We start from the raw sequence: 17,137 nt of genomic DNA, 5'->3' as shown, positions 1-17,137 counted from the left end.
TGCACAGCGAAGTGTTGAGCCCCAGCTCGACCAGTTTGTGAATGAGCTGTTGAGGGATGATTGTGTTGAATGCTGAACTGAAGTCTATGAACAGCATTCTGACGTATGAGTCTTTTTCCTCTAGATGTGTGAGTGCTGAGTGGAGGGTAGTTTGAGATGGCATCATCGGTCGACCGGTTGGACCGATATGCAAACTGGAATGGGTCCAGGGAGGGGGGGAGGGCAGACTTGATGTGGTGCATGACTAGCCGTTCGAAGCACTTCATGAGGATGGGAGTAAGTGCAACAGGACGGTAGTCATTGAAGCATGATGGAGATGGCTTCTTCGGGACTGGAATGATGGTGGTAGCTTTGAAGCATGTGGGAACAACAGCTTGACTAAGTGAGATGTTGAAAATGTCTGTGAAGACATCAGTGAGTTCTGCTGCACAGTCTCTCAGTACACGCCCAGGAATGTTGTCAGGACCCGGAGCTTTGCGTGCATTGATCCTGCTGAAGGATCTCCTCACGCTGTCCGGGGTCAGCATCATCACCTGGTCACTGGGAGGAGGTGGAGTCTTCTGTGCAGTGGAGCTGTTTTGTGCCTCAAAGCGAGCGAAGAAGGTGTTCAGCTCGTTCAGCAGAGAGATGTTGCTGTCACAGGTCCGCTGTGGGGGCTTGTAGTCCGTAATGGTCTGTATCCCCTGCCACAGGCTCCGAGTGTCTCTGCTGTCGCTGAATTGATGGGCTATCCTCCTGGAGTACTGTCTCTTAGCCTCTCTGATGCCGCGGGATAGGTTGGCCCTGGCTGTTCTCAGGCCCCCCTCGTCTCCAGCTCTGAAGGCAGCGTTCCGCGTCTCCAGGAGTCTGTAGACTTCCCCTGTCATCCACGGCTTCTGGTTGGCCCGGACAGTAATGGTTTTTGTGACTGTTACATCCTCAATACACTTGGTGATGTAGGCAGTGACAGTCTCCGAGTACTCCTGGAGGTCAGTGGAGTTTATTATAAGTGGCAGCCTGCTTAAACATATTCCAGTCAGTTGTATCAAAGCAGTCCTGAAGAGCCTCAGACGATCCTTCTGGCCACACTTGAATCTGTTTTCTGAACTGGTTTGGCGACTTTAACGAGCGGTCTGTATGCAGGCATTAGCATGACAGTGATGTGGTCTGAGGCACCGAGGTGGGGGAGGGGGAGGGCTTTGTAAGCTCCTCTCTGTGTGGTGTAAACAAAGTCTAAAATGTTTTTACCTCTTGTTGGAAAGTTAATGTGTGGTGTATTTTAGGAAACACACTCTTTAAGTCAGCATGGTTGAAATCCCCAGCTATGATGAGAAAAGCATCGGGGTGTGCTGTCTGCTGCTCACTGATGTGCTGGTACAGTTCATTTAGTGCATCGTTCCTGTTGCTGTTGCTGTTGTTCGGGGGGAATGTAAACGCGAAACGAGCAGTATGGCAGTATATTCCCTCGGCAGAATAAGAACGGCCGGCACTTAATAATCATAAACTCCACCAGGGGTGAGCAGTGTTTGCAGATCACAACAGCATCGCGGCACCACGCGTCATTGATGTAAACACAAAGCCAGCCGCCGCGGTTTTTTCCTCCCGCGACGAGAGCTCTGTCCGCTCGTTAGCATGTCAGCTGGTCGAGCTGAATGGCGCAGTCCGGAATGCTGTCGCTGAGCCATGTTTCCGTGAATACAAACACACAACAGTCTCTTACAGTCCTCTGAGTTGAACGTAGTAATCGGATGTAGTCCAAGTTTATTGTCCAAAGAGCGTACGTTAGCCAGTACGACGGTGGGGATGGATGGCTTGTGTGGGTTAGCCGTTAGCCTAGCCCGGATACCTCCGCGCTTACCCTCTTCTGCTTCCTCTCACGCCGCTTGTGGCGCCTCCGCTGTGGGCGAGATGCAGTAGTGGGGGTCGGTGATGATGTAGGCCTCCGGAGCAGTTCGAGATCTCGCAGCAGTTCCGCGTGCGCGGAGTTTAACTCCAAAAAATGCGGCTCTCTGCCGACATCCAGCAGAAACTCACGACTGTATGCGCGCTTAAAGACAGGTAGAGGCGATGAAGGCGTACAAAAACACTGTGACTCACAAGACAAAAAACACGAAAAAACACTGTTCTGACGGGAGAGAGAGAAGCCGCTGCATGTGGACGCGCCGCCATATTGGCAGAGAGAAGACATTGTTATTTTGGTTGATATATTTGATATTTGAATATAAATGGTGTTCATTAAGATTTATGTTTATCAAAAAATCTTGAAAAATAAAGTGCATCATCATTTCCACACAAAATATGGGGCAGCAAAATTGTTTTCAACATTGATAATAATCAGAAATGTTTCTTGAGAGTCAAATAAATTGTAACACCTCTGTTTATCAATTTGCACTGGCTACCAATAGCTGCTCGCATAAAATTCAAGGCTTTGATGTTTGCCTACAAAACCACCACTGGCTCTGCACCTCATTCTTTACTTCAGACTTATGTGCCTCTAGAAGCTTGTGTTCTGCAAGTGAAGGTCGCTTGATTGTTCATCCCAAAGAAGCACAAAGTCACTTTTATGGACTTTTAAATTAAATGTTCCCTCCTGGAGGAATGACCTGCCCAACTCAATCCCAGCAGCTGAGTCCTTAGCCATCTTCAGGAATCGACTTAAAACACATCTCTTCCATCTTTATTTGACACTCTAACTTTAGCACTCACTATTCTAATTCTATTCTTAAAAAAAAAAATCTAACTAGCTTTCTAATCTTTTTGTATTCTATCTGTTTTCTTTTTCATTTATTATACAATTAACAAAAGCAAAAAAAGACCTTTAACACTAGTTTGCTCTATTCTTTTTCTATTCTATGTTTTCTTTTTATTTATTATATTACTGCATTAAGCTAACTGAGACTTGTTATAGCACTTGTATATCATTGCTCTTTTGTTGGTTTTGATTGCTTCCATTGTTCTCATTTGTAAGTCGCTTTGGATAAAAGCGTCTGCTAAATGACTAAATGTAAATGTAATGATTTCTAAAAGAGTAATTCTGCTTTGCATCACAGGAATAACATTACATTTTATAATGTATTAAAATTGAAAACTTTTTTTGTATTTGTAATATTTTTACTATATATATATATATATTTTTTTTTTAATTTATTTTGATCAAATAAATTCAGCATATATCAGAAGATAGTTATTTCAAAATCATTAAGAATCGTAGTGTTTCCAAACTTTTGTTTTACTATTATAACTATTATATTATTATATTGTTGTCATGATTATTAAATGCGGTTTTATTTTTTACAGGACAGTATGTATTTTTACAATATAAGATACATCTTTTAATGTGCTTAAATATATATTTTTAATAATGAGTGCTGGGGGTGTGATTTGTGGGCGTGGCTTGGGGCGTGGTCAGATTTTCCTTCTTTTTTTGTCTCTAGCTGATCACATGCCTGAATATGTAATTATTAATATTTAACATACAATGGAAATGTTTCATGAGATCTCAGCAAAAAAAAGTCCCAGTTTATTTCTAGAATGTGATGAATGATGGGATATGCTCCCGAGCCGTGTGCAAGATGTGATGTGTATGTTTATGCATGTATAACACCTATAAACCTTTTTTTTTGTTTAAATAGAAATGGAACATTACTGTAATTAGTGCCTGCCGTCAGTAAATGAATATTATCCTAAGCTATCATAACTGTTGGTAAAGAAATAGACATTATAAATGTGTTAGTATTGCTCCTGCCTAATATCTCACAGTGGATGTTCAAGTTCAAGTTGACTGCATTGCATTGTGGGATATGATACTGCACTATTATCCTACCTGTACTGTTTCGCACAATGATCTTTTTTTTTTCTGTATGTATTAACCATCCAGATGATTTATGACATTCATCAAACTGTGCGGGATACAACCAGCACAGAGTGCACACAATAATCCATCCCACAATGCAATGCACTGGACTGGACCTTCCATTGACAGCATGACAAATGAACTAGAAGTGCTATGAATTTACAATATATTTTTCTACAAAATTCAGTTAAATGCAAAGTAACATGAATAAACTGAATGATCTCAATGACTGATGTGTGAAACGCTCTTCACTGCATGATGCACTGCTTCACAGACTAGTGTTCGTGTCAGCAGGTCGAATACAGTATATACTGCCAGCGGGATGAGTACAGAATGAGTATGATAGCACTGTGACAGTATGCTCTTGTGTGTGTGTGTGATTGTCAGGTGACTCACAGAGAGACGGGAGAGGTGATGGTGATGAAGGAACTCATTCGATTCGACGAGGAAACACAGAGGACCTTCCTCAAAGAGGTGATGACACACTACACACACTACAGCACTCACACAACTCACTTATTTAGTATAATTTTGCCAGAGACAGTTTTAAAATTTCTATCATATGTTAATGTTAAAAAATATTTTGTAATATAACTTGGTTCTTTGTTTGTTTTTTTTTTTTTTTTATTGTTTTTGCCATAAAAATAGCCTAAGATGCTGGCATGGCATCAAATAAAAATATACTATAAAGCAAACACACACACACTACCCATGATTTACCCAGCATGCACAGGGGTCACACCAGGAGAATGAGTCTGTAGGAGTCTCATAAGAGTGTCAGCACCTTCAGCACATTCACTGTAACCAGCGCAGCTTCTCCAGAGGAAGAAACACTAGCGGAGGCTTGTCTGTCTCAGCGGCTGGAAGATCAGCACCTGAGCGCTGGAGAAGAAAAATACAACACTGCTGTTACGTGATATAAACTACACATTAACCAAGGAAAAAAAAAATATTTTCATATAGTGTAGCTTTGTTTCAATACATTAGGGTGAAACACCATATCATTCATTAGCGTATCATCGACACATCGATACCAGACAGTGTGTGTGTGTGTGTGTGTGTGTGTGTGTGTGTGTGTGTGTGTGTGTGTGTGTGTCTGTGTGTCTGTGTGTGTGTGTGTGTGTGTGTGTGTGTGTGTGTGTGTGTGTGTGTGTGTGTGTGTGTGATTTGAGCAGGCTTAGTTTACGCTCTGTAACCGCAGATGTGTTTGTGATTGTTGCTCTGTGTGTTCAGGTGAAGGTCATGAGATGTTTGGATCATCCCAACGTGCTGAAGTTCATCGGTGTCCTCTACAAAGACAAGCGGCTCAACTTCATCGCTGAGTACATCAAAGGAGGAACGCTGAGAGATATCATCAAGATTATGGTGTGTGTGTGTGTGTGTGTGTGTGTGTGTGTGTGTGTGTGTGTGTGTGTGTGTGTGAGAGCTCTATGCTCACGAGTTTGTTTGAAGTGATAATGTTTAGCACGTCTCATGTTCAGGACACTTTCCCGCAGCAGCTCACATTTCTCCATCACAGTGCTGTGCATATGAATGCTGTCACGCTGTACTGTTGTCTCTCTGAATGTGAATGTGTGTGATCTGTGCAGGACAGCGGTTATCCTTGGAAACAGAGAGTGAGTTTTGCCAAGGACATCTCCTCTGGGATGGTGAGTCAGTGCTGCCCTCATCTGGACACTCAGCCCACATCACGCCACTTTTAAATGTTTTCTCCAATACTTCAGTAATTATTTAACATTCATATTTTATGAGCTAAAAGGGTGAAAAATGTCAAAAGAAATGGTGAAACGTTTTATTATTTTGTTTCTGTTAATGAAAACTTAAGCTACATTAAATCATTAGCATGTTTAGAAAAACAAACTGAGCCCAAAAAATTAATTTTGACTCCAAAACTGAAATAAACTATAAATTAGCACGTTCATTTTAGTTTTAGTTTACATTACACAATGTATTATAAAATGCTAAAAACTAAAGTAATAGCATACAAAAAACAAAAAACACTGAAAAAACTTTGATTAAAACAATAATAAAAAACAAAATAAATTCTAATTAAAAATTTGAGACAAACAAAGAAAAGTGAGTGTGGTGAATGTTGTCAGCAGCTGAATGAAATGTGATCTTCAGTGGCAGTGTTTTCTCATCAGTGATAGTAAAGCAGTTTCTGTCATTCTGTGCCTCAGGCGTATCTGCACTCCATGAACATCATCCACCGAGACCTCAACTCACACAAACTGCCTGGTCAGGGAGGTCAGTGTGTGTGTGTGTGTGTGTGTGTGTGTGTGATAATACACATTAGAGCTCTGTTAACACAGTCAGCAGAGGATGGCAATCACATTCAGCTGAAGAGTTAAACAATAAAGCCAGTTCTCTCCGCTCCTGTGCTCTGCTTTTATAGATCAATGTAGTTTTAGTCAGTGTGTTGATTGTTGTTTGGCAGAATAACAGTGTTGTTGTGGCGGACTTCGGACTGTCCCGACTCATGGTGGAGGACAAGAATCAGGACAAGCTGTCCTCGGGACAGATCCCAGGCGTGAGGAAACCCGACCGGAGAAAGAGATACACCGTGGTGGGAAACCCGTACTGGATGGCTCCTGAAATGATTCACGGTCAGAGACGACAGGCTGTGTCATCCGTCTGTCATTAATCTGTTATTCTCTGTGTTAATCATAATGTTCTCACAGAGAGCTCGTGTGCTGTTTTAGGATCAATCCTGTTTCAGAGAAGATTTTTTAAAACTGCCAAGTTCTTAGAAATCATGTTTCAAATCATGTTTGTCTCCTAAATGTAAAAAGTAAATGAATACTTTATTTACACCCTGAATGTGAGTGCACACATCATTATCTCAAAACAAATATGATTTTTATTTTATTTATTCCGTTTGATGAACCTGAACTTGTAGGTTAATAGATGCAAACAAAACAAGTGTTTAAATGTCCGTGCTGTTTCTCCGTCTGCTCCTCAGGGAAGAGCTATGATGAGAAGGTGGACATCTTCTCGTTTGGCATCATGCTGTGTGAGGTGAGTGTGTGAGGAATAACAGGCTGCAGGCTCTGCTGTGAGGCAGTGTTCGGTTCAGTGTGTCTCTCTCCGTCTCAGATCATCGGCCGAGTCAACGCTGATCCCGACTGCATGCCCCGCGCCATGGACTTCGGGCTGAACGTGAAAGAGTTTTTGAAGGATCACTGCCCGTCTGACTGCCCGACCGCTTTCTTCCCCATGGCGGCGCTCTGCTGCGATCTGGACGCTGAGATACGGTTAGACGACCCATGCTCTGACAAAAAACATGTGCATCAGCACATTAATATAAACTATTAGGGCTGTCAAGCGATTCAAATTCTTAATCTAATTAATTACATGATCTGCTGATTAATTAACTGCAAATTAATCACACATCAATTTTGTCTGAAAAAAGATCATTTAAAAGGAGTGATATAAATCAATGTCACATGCAGATATTGGTGAATCAGCTCTCTTGCTGTTGTGATATTACTAAACTCTATCATATGATATAAATATAAGAGGAAGAGCATTTGTGGATCATATAACAGCATTCTGATTGACTCCAACACACAGTCAGTCAGTCGCCCTCCATCATGTCATATTAATCGCACAAAATGAACGTGTCAGGGATGCACGATATTAGATTTTGCTGATATTCAATATACCGATATTTTTCAAATCATTTTAGCCGATAGCTGATGCCTATACTGTTATACATTTCCATTGTTTTGAAACACCACTGAAACAGTCTCTCCTGTGTGGAAACCATAAACTAATTATTTTTAATGTTTGGTAGTTTTGAGTAAAAAATTAGAAGTAATAAACTTTAATTAAAATATCAACGGTTTTTTTTTTGTTTTTTTTATTTATTTATTTATTTAATGACAGTACATTGAAAGCCTTGAAAATAACTGTAATAAAATCAATCTCTGTTCTGTTTTTTTTCTCTCAAACAGATGTAGTTGAAACCATAACATTTTATTTGTGGATTTAACATTAATAGATGGTCTAAAGCAAAAGGAAAAAAAAATCTTATATTTAATTTTTCATAATCCATTTGAAAAATATATTACACCTTACTGAACAAAATCTGTATACATTAAATTATTTAATTTGCAAGTGTCATGCTTGTGATTTTTGTTCATGTAAGTTACAACTTCTGACCTTTAAATCAAAACAGACACTTGATTTTATGACATCAATTACTGCTTTATTTATTCAAAAACACAAGTTGATACTCAAAGTTATTTGTGAATTGTACTTCCATTTTATTAGAAGCAGGCCAACAGCATCCCCTCAGTAAATAAAACACTTTACCGGACGTGTTGACTCTCTCACACACCAGACGCGTCGTTCTGTACGTGCTTTCACAGATTAAAAATCGTTAGGAGTTACACTGGTTCTAAAAAAGCCTGGGAGTGATATTGCTGAGATGTCCAATTATCGGCCAGTTTCTAATTTACCATTCCTGCCAAAAATCCTTGAGCAGGTGGTTGGTAGCACTTAAAGCACAGCTATGTGTGATTGCGTTAAGTGCATTTTGGGGAAACGCATGCGAAACCATAACAAACTAAAATGCTCTTAAAGCTCTAAGATCAGTCGTTATTGAGAAACGAGGCCCTAATCACTAGCACACCCTGAGCACATGTGAGCTATCCGTCTTATCTGCAAGACATATCCGCATATCTTTTTCAAATGATCTGATATCAGTGTTTACATCTTAAGTCTTTATCGGTATTCCGATAACCTTTCCGATATTATTGTGTGTCCCTAGAAACGTGTTGAATCGACAGCCCTATAAACAATATTTATAGAACAAGCAATTACTGTTGATTTGTCAAAGCTAAAATAATAGAAGAGTGAAACTGTGTCTGCTCTCTGCGCAGGCCTGCGTTTGTGAAGCTGGAGTCGTGGCTGGAGAACCTGAAGATGCACCTGGAGATGGGCCTTCACCTGGTGTCCGAGCTGGAGCTCATTCATCAGGACTTCTTTAAGAAACACTCGAGCAGCAAGAACATCCTCCACACGCTCCCAGAGTAACAGCGGCGTCTCCTCACAACAGATGCTCCGAGCGGTGTGATGTTCACGTCTCACTCGCTCTGACTCTTCTGAGGCTCGAGGAGACGTGAATGCACCAGAACACACCAGACTCCTGCATCATCAGTGTTTTCGTTGGGTTCATCACGCTTATAGTCCTCGCGTCGGGCATTTCCCGCAGTGTAAATAGAGTTATATTGTAAATGTGCAGACATTATTTTGAATAATGAATGTTTGCTGAGATGCAAGTCCTCATGAGAAGATCAGGAAGATAATGACCTGTCCGTGTCCGACTTGTGAAACGTCATACAGGTCAACTCTAAGCTTCATGGGACTCTCCTCTTACCCCCAAATCAAAAATACATCTATATATGTGTTTTGCATAAAACACTGAAGCCTTTTTTTGATGATGATGATTTATTATTTAAATTGTAAAGTAATATGCATTTGTTGTAATGAATGTATTTTATGGTGATTTCTCACAAAGGTCTTCACAGGCTTCGTGTTCTTGTGTAAAATCGGATTTCTGATATCTTTCTTTTGATTTGGGGTTGAATCTCGTCGAGTTGACAGGACTTCCTGTGGTTTGCGGTGATCTCATCCAATCAGAGCGCTCGGTACTGTTGGACTGATCTGGAGGAGTTTGTTTGAAAAGCAGAGCCTGATTTGAAACCTGCATGTGGGACAGAGCGTCTCAGGGTCGATCCTCACTGAGTGTGTGTGTGTGTGTGTGTGTGTGTGCGTGTGCGTGCGTGTGTGTGTGTGTGTGTGTGTGTGCGTGTGTGTGTGTCTCCTCATGGGAGCTTCAGCTTTACACAACACCATTGGTGTAAATATCTCCTCTGGATGCGCTGTGTCACTGTCACGTCCTCCACTACTGATCCAGCTGTTCTCGTAAAGATCAACAGATGTTGTTTAGAAAACACAAAGGAGGAACGCCAGGAAAGCACGTGTACAGACAGAAAAAAGTAAAAACAGACTCTTCTTTGCTCTTCTTGAATAGAACCACTATTTTCTCTTTTCTAAAATGTTGAAATGCTTTGATTTGCACTATGTGTGAAAGCGGCTGCTTCCTGTGGTTTGGTGACTGTATGAATGCACTTCACTGATGGAGCCGCGGGCCCCGAGCAGCAGATGCACGACGGATGGAAAGAGCTTCTGATCCCAGTGCAGTTACTAATATAAAGCACCTCATCAAAGCTGTCGTTGAATGACGGTGTTCACTATCAGTGTTCTGACCGTGTCCAAACAGATATTCGACTCTTGCTTAATACTGTGTGCATCAGAAGCAGACCTCAAGCCAGTTACTGCTTTCCTTACTGACAAACACCAGCTTGCTTTATTAGGATAATACATAGGCTTAAAGGATTACTTCAACCAAAAATGAAAATTCATTAATTACTCACCATCATGTCGTTCCAAACCAGTAAGACCTCCGTTCGTCTTCGTACCGATCTACTTGCTATGTTTCTGGACCTTGATCATGTGAGGATCCTTGCTGTCTACGAAGGGTCCGAGAGCTCACGAGATGCATCAAAAATATCTTAATCTGTGTTCTGAAGATGAACGAAGGCCTTAGGATGAGTAATTAACTCCTGAATTTTGGAGCCTTGTTGATTTTATTGGATAACAACAATCTCAGTATTGCCATTAACAAAAAGCCAAATTACTATGAAAGTCATTGAGAGAGTTGATGATGAGTGCGGTGTTAGTGTTTCTGTGCTGAGTCTGCAGCTGGACACACTCAGAAAGAACACTTCTTAGACGTCCAACTCAGGGACCCGCTGCTGTCCAAGAAGGTCACGTCGTGTCACGCTTCATATCTGTTCACAAACTCATGTGCATCAGAGAGAAAGTGCTGAGGAAACCAGAAGTCCATCTGGTGACAGAATGCTGCAGCTTCTCCTTTTGGAAGCGATGCTTTTACCTCTCCACATCGCTGTGCCTTTGTTTTACGCTAGCTTTGCCAACGACTCGTCGTGTGTTTTGAGTTAATGTCATCATCGCTGTTTCAGTGAGGACAGTTTCATGTTCCACGTTTCTGTGTTCAGTTTGATGTTTCAGGTTTATGGTTTCCTGTGATTTAATGTTTCTGCTGAAGCTGTGAAAAGGACTGCACTTTAAAGGTACTGGCTGTGATGGAGGAGAATAAAGTGATGCTCCTGATGACACGCTGCTGTCTCTCGCCTCCTCACTGTCCTCTCTCCACAGTAACTCATGCAACGGTTTCATAACCACTAATGAGATAATTAGCTGATGATGACTCTCTGGTCCACAGTGACACAATACAATAAACATTTCTTCATCTGAAGACACTGACAGGCAGCAGGCCTCATTCACTGTACACTGGCAAAAACAGAAAGACATGCAAGAAACCTTGATTAACAATGATTTTAAACAACATCAGGGGAAACAAGATTAAAACATTGGTCATTATTTGTTAATACTTACTTTGTATTCATTTAATAAGAATATGGGGAAATGTATAATGTCAATTAATAATAATAGCAATATTAGTTTTCTTCATATAGTATAATTATGATTACAGTTTATTTGCCACGCATTTGGCCTGACAGGAAGATGAGGAATGAAGCCCGGGTTTGGCTCGTCCATACACATATGTGTATATATATAATGCAGAAATTATTGGACATTACAGAAAATTCTGACAAGTAAATCCAGACACACAGCAAAAAGAAGAACAATCTTAATCTGCAGGACCTTTAAAAGAAGAGAGAAAAATCATATAAACAACCAAACAATAGTTCAGGTTATCTTCCTTTTTCCTTCGGACACAAACAAGGACTTCAGCGGGGGAACTATACCAGAAAAAAATAAATAAATAATAATAAACTAAATAATAAAATCCTCCATGAAATCTAACAGTATGTCATTCTTTTTGTTATTAATTTGCATTAGAGCCTTTTTCAAAGATTCCCTTTCTAATAAAAATTACATTTTGTTATGCATTTCGCAAATTTCTGTTTATGAATACAATATTTACCTTGCAAAAATATAAAAGTTAACGACATAATTTTGATTTTGTGTGAATAAGTGCAATGAACATCATTTAAAGAGAGCATTTATTTGCACCAATAAAAAGGCACTACCAAAATCTGAAAGACAAATAACAATTATAAAAGGATTGAGACGAGTCTTCCTTGTGTGCATTACAGAAACCGCAAACCATCATTAATATCCATGAATTTAGAAAGAGCTACTTACATGGGTAAAATTTGTGAAGTATTTTAAAATGTGCCTATTTAACTTTGTGCAGTCATAATACAACATTTGTAAGGATTGGACCAGGCCGCTTTCCATTTAACATTTTACATTTCACAAGAATCTTCCTCTTGGCTCGTCCATGTGCGATTGTTTTGACGGCGCGCGTGACGTCACGCCTGCTGCGGAGCTGCATTTAAAGCGCTCAGTGACGCGCTCTGCGCAAACTCCCGGCGTCTGTCCGCGCTAGCGCTGCTGGTTTAGTGGCTGGATTTCCCAGAGAGGAGTCTCTAGGAGGACGGAAGGGTCTTTCGATTTCAGCGCGATGGAAAACTCGACTGTCAGCAGCCGGTTAAGGACTGTGCTCTTCAGCCACGGTGAGTGACGCCTCTCTGTCTCGGCGTTATCGCGTCGCTTTCCTGCGGGAGAAACTGCACACAGTGAGCCGAGCTGATGCTCTCATCCAGAGCTTTACAAACAAACCTAACTGAGTGTGACTGAAACCGGGAGAAGTCCGGAACTGTTTCTGATGCATTTACTTTAGAAGCACGAATTGTTCGCAGTTATCTGTCAGTGTAATAGCCGTACCTCAGCGCGCGCTCCACGAGCTCCGTCTTACTGTCAGGTCAGAGCTCTGTGTGTGCTGTCTTGAGATGCTGCTAGTGAAGTCTGAGAGAATAGTTATTAGGCTGAAGGCTGAGAGACTTTAAAGGTTTAAAGGCTATATACTGCAGTGTTCTGGGTGGTTGCTAGGGTATTGCCAAACAGTTGTGATATTCTGGCTGGTTACTAGGTGGTAGCTAGGATGTTGGTAGTTGTTAATAATAGTAGGTTTAAATGTAAAGTCCCTGTCAAGCAAACATGCACTTAAGGCTGCAGTAGCTGTGTGTGTCTGTTCAGACTTCACCTGTGTAATAACTAGTCTCTCAGATTTTATCTGTGTAATAACTAGTCTCTCAGTGCTTCAACTGTGTAATAACTAGTCTCTCAGCGCTTCACCTGTGTAATAACTAGTCTCTCAGACTTTATCTGTGTAATAACTAGTCTCTCAGCGCTTCAACTGTGTAATAACTAGTCTCTCAGCACTTCAACTGTGTAATAACTAGTCTCTCAGACTTCACCTGTGTAATAACTAGTCTCTCAGCTCTTCACCTGTGTAATAACTAGTCTCTCAGAGCTTCAACTCTGTAATAACTAGTCTCTCAGCGCTTCACCTGTGTAATAACTAGTCTCTCAGCGCTTCAACTGTGTAATAACTAGTCTCTCAGCGCTTCAACTGTGTAATAACTAGTCTCTCAGACTTTATCTGGGTAATAACTAGTCTCTCAGCGCTTCAACTGTGTAATAACTAGTCTCTCAGACTTTATCTGGGTAATAACTAGTCTCTCAGCGCTTCAACTGTGTAATAACTAGTCTCTCAGCGCTTCACCTGTGTAATAACTAGTCTCTCAGCGCTTCAACTGTGTAATAACTCTAGTCTAGTCTCAGCGCTTCAACTGTGTAATAACTAGTCTCTCAGACTTTATCTGGGTAATAACTAGTCTCTCAGCGCTTCAACTGTGTAATAACTAGTCTCTCAGACTTTATCTGGGTAATAACTAGTCTCTCAGCGCTTCAACTGTGTAATAACTAGTCTCTCAGACTTTATCTGGGTAATAACTAGTCTCTCAGCGCTTCAACTGTGTAATAACTAGTCTCTCAGCGCTTCAACTGTGTAAATAACTAGTCTCTCAGCGCTTAAACTGTGTAATAACTAGTATCTCAGCGCTTCACCTGTGTAATAACTAGTCTCTCAGACTTTATCTGGGTAATAACTAGTCTCTCAGCGCTTCAACTGTGTAATAACTAGTCTCTCAGCTCTTCACCCGTGTAATAACTAGTCTCTCAGACTTTATCTGGGTAATAACTAGTCTCTCAGCGCTTCAACTGTGTAATAACTAGTCTCTCAGCACTTCACCCGTATAATAACTAGTCTCTCAGACTTCACCTGTGTAATAACTAGTCTCTCAGCGCTTCACCCATGTAATAACTAGTCTCTCAGTTCTTCACCTGTGTAATAACTAGTCTCTCAGCACTTCACCCATGTAATAACTAGTCTCTCAGCTCTTCACCTGTGTAATAACTAGTCTCTCAGCACTTCAACTGTGTAATAACTAGTCTCTCAGTTCTTCACCTGTGTAATAACTAGTCTCTCAGCTCTTCACCTGTGTAATAACTAGTCTCTCAGTTCTTCACCTGTGTAATAACTAGTCTCTCAGCTCTTCACCTGTGTAATAACTAGTCTCTCAGTTCTTCACCTGTGTAATAACTAGTCTCTCAGCACTTCAACTGTGTAATAACTAGTCTCTCAGACTTTATCTGTGTAATAACTAGTCTCTCAGTTCTTCACCTGTGTAATAACTAGTCTCTCAGCGCTTCAACTGTGTAATAACTAGTCTCTCAGCACTTCAACTGTGTAATAACTAGTCTCTCAGACTTTATCTGTGTAATAACTAGTCTCTCAGCTCTTCACCCATGTAATAACTAGTCTCTCAGTTCTTCACCTGTGTAATAACTAGTCTCTCAGCGCTTCAACTGTGTAATAACTAGTCTCTCAGCACTTCAACTGTGTAATAACTAGTCTCTCAGCACTTCAACTGTGTAATAACTAGTCTCTCAGACTTTATCTGTGTAATAACTAGTCTCTCAGCGCTTCAACTGTGTAATAACTAGTCTCTCAGCACTTCAACTGTTTAATAACTAGTCTCTCAGACTTTATCTGTGTAATAACTAGTCTCTCAGCTCTTCACCCATGTAATAACTAGTCTCTCAGTTCTTCACCTGTGTAATAACTAGTCTCTCAGCGCTTCAACTGTGTAATAACTAGTCTCTCAGACTTTATCTGTGTAATAACTAGTCTCTCAGCTCTTCACCTGTGTAATAACCAGTCTCTCAGACTTCACCTGTGTAATAACTAGCCTCTCAGCGCTTCACCTGTGTAATAACTAGTCTCTCAGCGCTTCAACTGTGTAATAACTAGTCTCTCAGACTTTATCTGTGTAATAACTAGTCTCTCAGCCTTCACCCATGTAATAACTAGTCTCTCAGACTTTATCTGTGTAATAACTAGTCTCTCAGCCTTCACCCGTGTAATAACTAGTCTCTCAGACTTTATCTGTGTAATAACTAGTCTCTCAGCCTTCACCCGTGTAATAACTAGTCTCTCAGCCTTCACCCGTGTAATAACTAGTCTCTCAGGCTTCACCTGTGTAATACCTAGTCTCACAGCGCTTCAACTGTGTAATAACTATGTTATAACTGTGTAATAAGTATGTTCTGCAGGTATGTAGGCGTTGACTGTTCATTCCCAGATATATTTCTTCAGCCGTGAGCTATTGTTCTTTCATTTAGCTTTCACTTTGTTTTTATTTTGTTTTGTTTGTTTTGGCAGCTCCTCAACTCCCATGGCATTACGGGGCAGCTCAGTGTTCAGAGGTTGCACACTTAGTAGGGACCATTAAAGGGCTCTTTCAATCACAGTTTCCTTCCAGGGCATTGAATCATTCACTCCCTAAAAACTCCCATAATGCACCATGATAGCAGGGAGCATGTTTGCTCATTATGTTCCCTTAACAGAGTTAAGTGCCCTAATGTGTAGTGAGCCACTTACCAGTGCCTGAATTCATGTACACAATCTAGTGATTCACACAGAGGAAGTCGTTTGAGACACTCTCTGGGTATAGTTTGCCAGTGTTTGGGACGTAACTAGTCACATGTAACAGAATTAGGTAATTTAATTACAAAATAAATGTAACTGTAATCTGTGACAGTTAATGAGAAATAAAAGTGTAATTAAATTACTTATTTATGAAAATGTTAATGATTACATACAAACCTGATTCCAAAAAAGTTGGGACACTGTACAAATTGTGAATAAAAACAGAATGCAATGATGTGGAAGTTTCAAATTTCAATATTTTATTCAGAATACAACATAGTTGACATATCAAATGTTTAAACTGAGAAAATGTATAATTTTAAGGGAAAAATAAGTTGATTTTAAATTTCATGGCATCAACACATCTCAAAAAAGTTTGGACAAGGCCATGTTTACCACTGTGTGGCATCCCCTCTTCTTTTTATAAGAGTCTGCAAACGTCTGGGGACTGAGGAGACAAGTTGCTCAAGTTTAGGAATAGCAATGTTGTCCCATTCTTGTCTCATACAGGCTTCTAGTTGCTCAACTGTCTTAGGTCTTCTTTGTCGCATCTTCCTCTTTATGATGCTCCAAATGTTTTCTGTGGGTGAAAGATCTGGACTGCAGGCTGGCCATTTCAGTACCCGGATCCTTCTTCTACGCAGCCATGATGTTGTAATTGATGCAGTATGTGGTCTGGCATTGTCATGTTGGAAAATGCAAGGTCTTCCCTGAAAGAGACGACGTCTGGATGGGAGCATATGTTGTTGTTCTAGAACTTGGATATACCTTTCAGCACTGATGGTGCCTTTCCAGATGTGTAAGCTGCCCATGCCACGCGCACTCATGCAACCCCATACCATCAGAGATGCAGGCTTCTGAACTGAGCGCTGATAACAACTTGGGTTGTCCTTGTCCTCTTTAGTCCGGATGACATGGCATCCCAGTTTTCCAAAAAGAACTTCAAATTGTGATTTGTCTGACCACAGAACAGTTTTCCAATTTGCCACAGTCCATTTTAAATGAGCTTGGCCCAGAGAAAACGCCTGTGCTTCTGGATCATGTTTAGATATGGCTTCTTTTTTGACCTATAGATTTTTAGCCGGCAACGGCGAATGGCACGGTGGATTGTGTTCACCAACAATGTTTTCTGGAAGTATTCCTGAGCCCATGTTGTGATTTCCATTACAGTAGCATTCCTGTATGTGATGCAGTGCCGTCTAAAGCACACTAATTGTTGACCATCTGCAGTCACGCTGCTGTAAGCCGCTCTGTCCAGCAGGATCCATGCCTCTGCCAAACAACACACAGTTTGCAGTGACTGATCACAATAGATTGTTGTTGTATTACTTATACTGTTACTGCATTGT

General features: G+C 40.8%; 1 protein-coding gene across 1 annotated transcript in view; it reads left to right on the top strand.

The window, feature by feature from the left end:
• Positions 1–11,040, top strand: part of LOC122133870 (LIM domain kinase 1-like) — a 66,251-nt gene extending 55,211 nt beyond the window's left edge. The window contains 9 exon segments of the mRNA XM_042738866.1: positions 4,220–4,306; positions 5,066–5,197; positions 5,422–5,481; positions 6,013–6,060; positions 6,062–6,079; positions 6,270–6,438; positions 6,795–6,850; positions 6,929–7,086; positions 8,719–11,040. Of these exon segments, the coding sequence (XP_042594800.1) occupies positions 4,220–4,306; positions 5,066–5,197; positions 5,422–5,481; positions 6,013–6,060; positions 6,062–6,079; positions 6,270–6,438; positions 6,795–6,850; positions 6,929–7,086; positions 8,719–8,872 (882 nt within the window). The 3' untranslated portion in view covers positions 8,873–11,040.
• The last annotated feature ends 6,097 nt before the right edge of the window (positions 11,041–17,137 follow it).

The sequence above is a fragment of the Cyprinus carpio genome, chromosome B15 (genome assembly GCF_018340385.1).
Source record: "Cyprinus carpio isolate SPL01 chromosome B15, ASM1834038v1, whole genome shotgun sequence".
NCBI lineage: Eukaryota > Metazoa > Chordata > Actinopteri > Cypriniformes > Cyprinidae > Cyprinus > Cyprinus carpio.
This window is presented reverse-complemented; position numbering and strand designations above follow the sequence as displayed.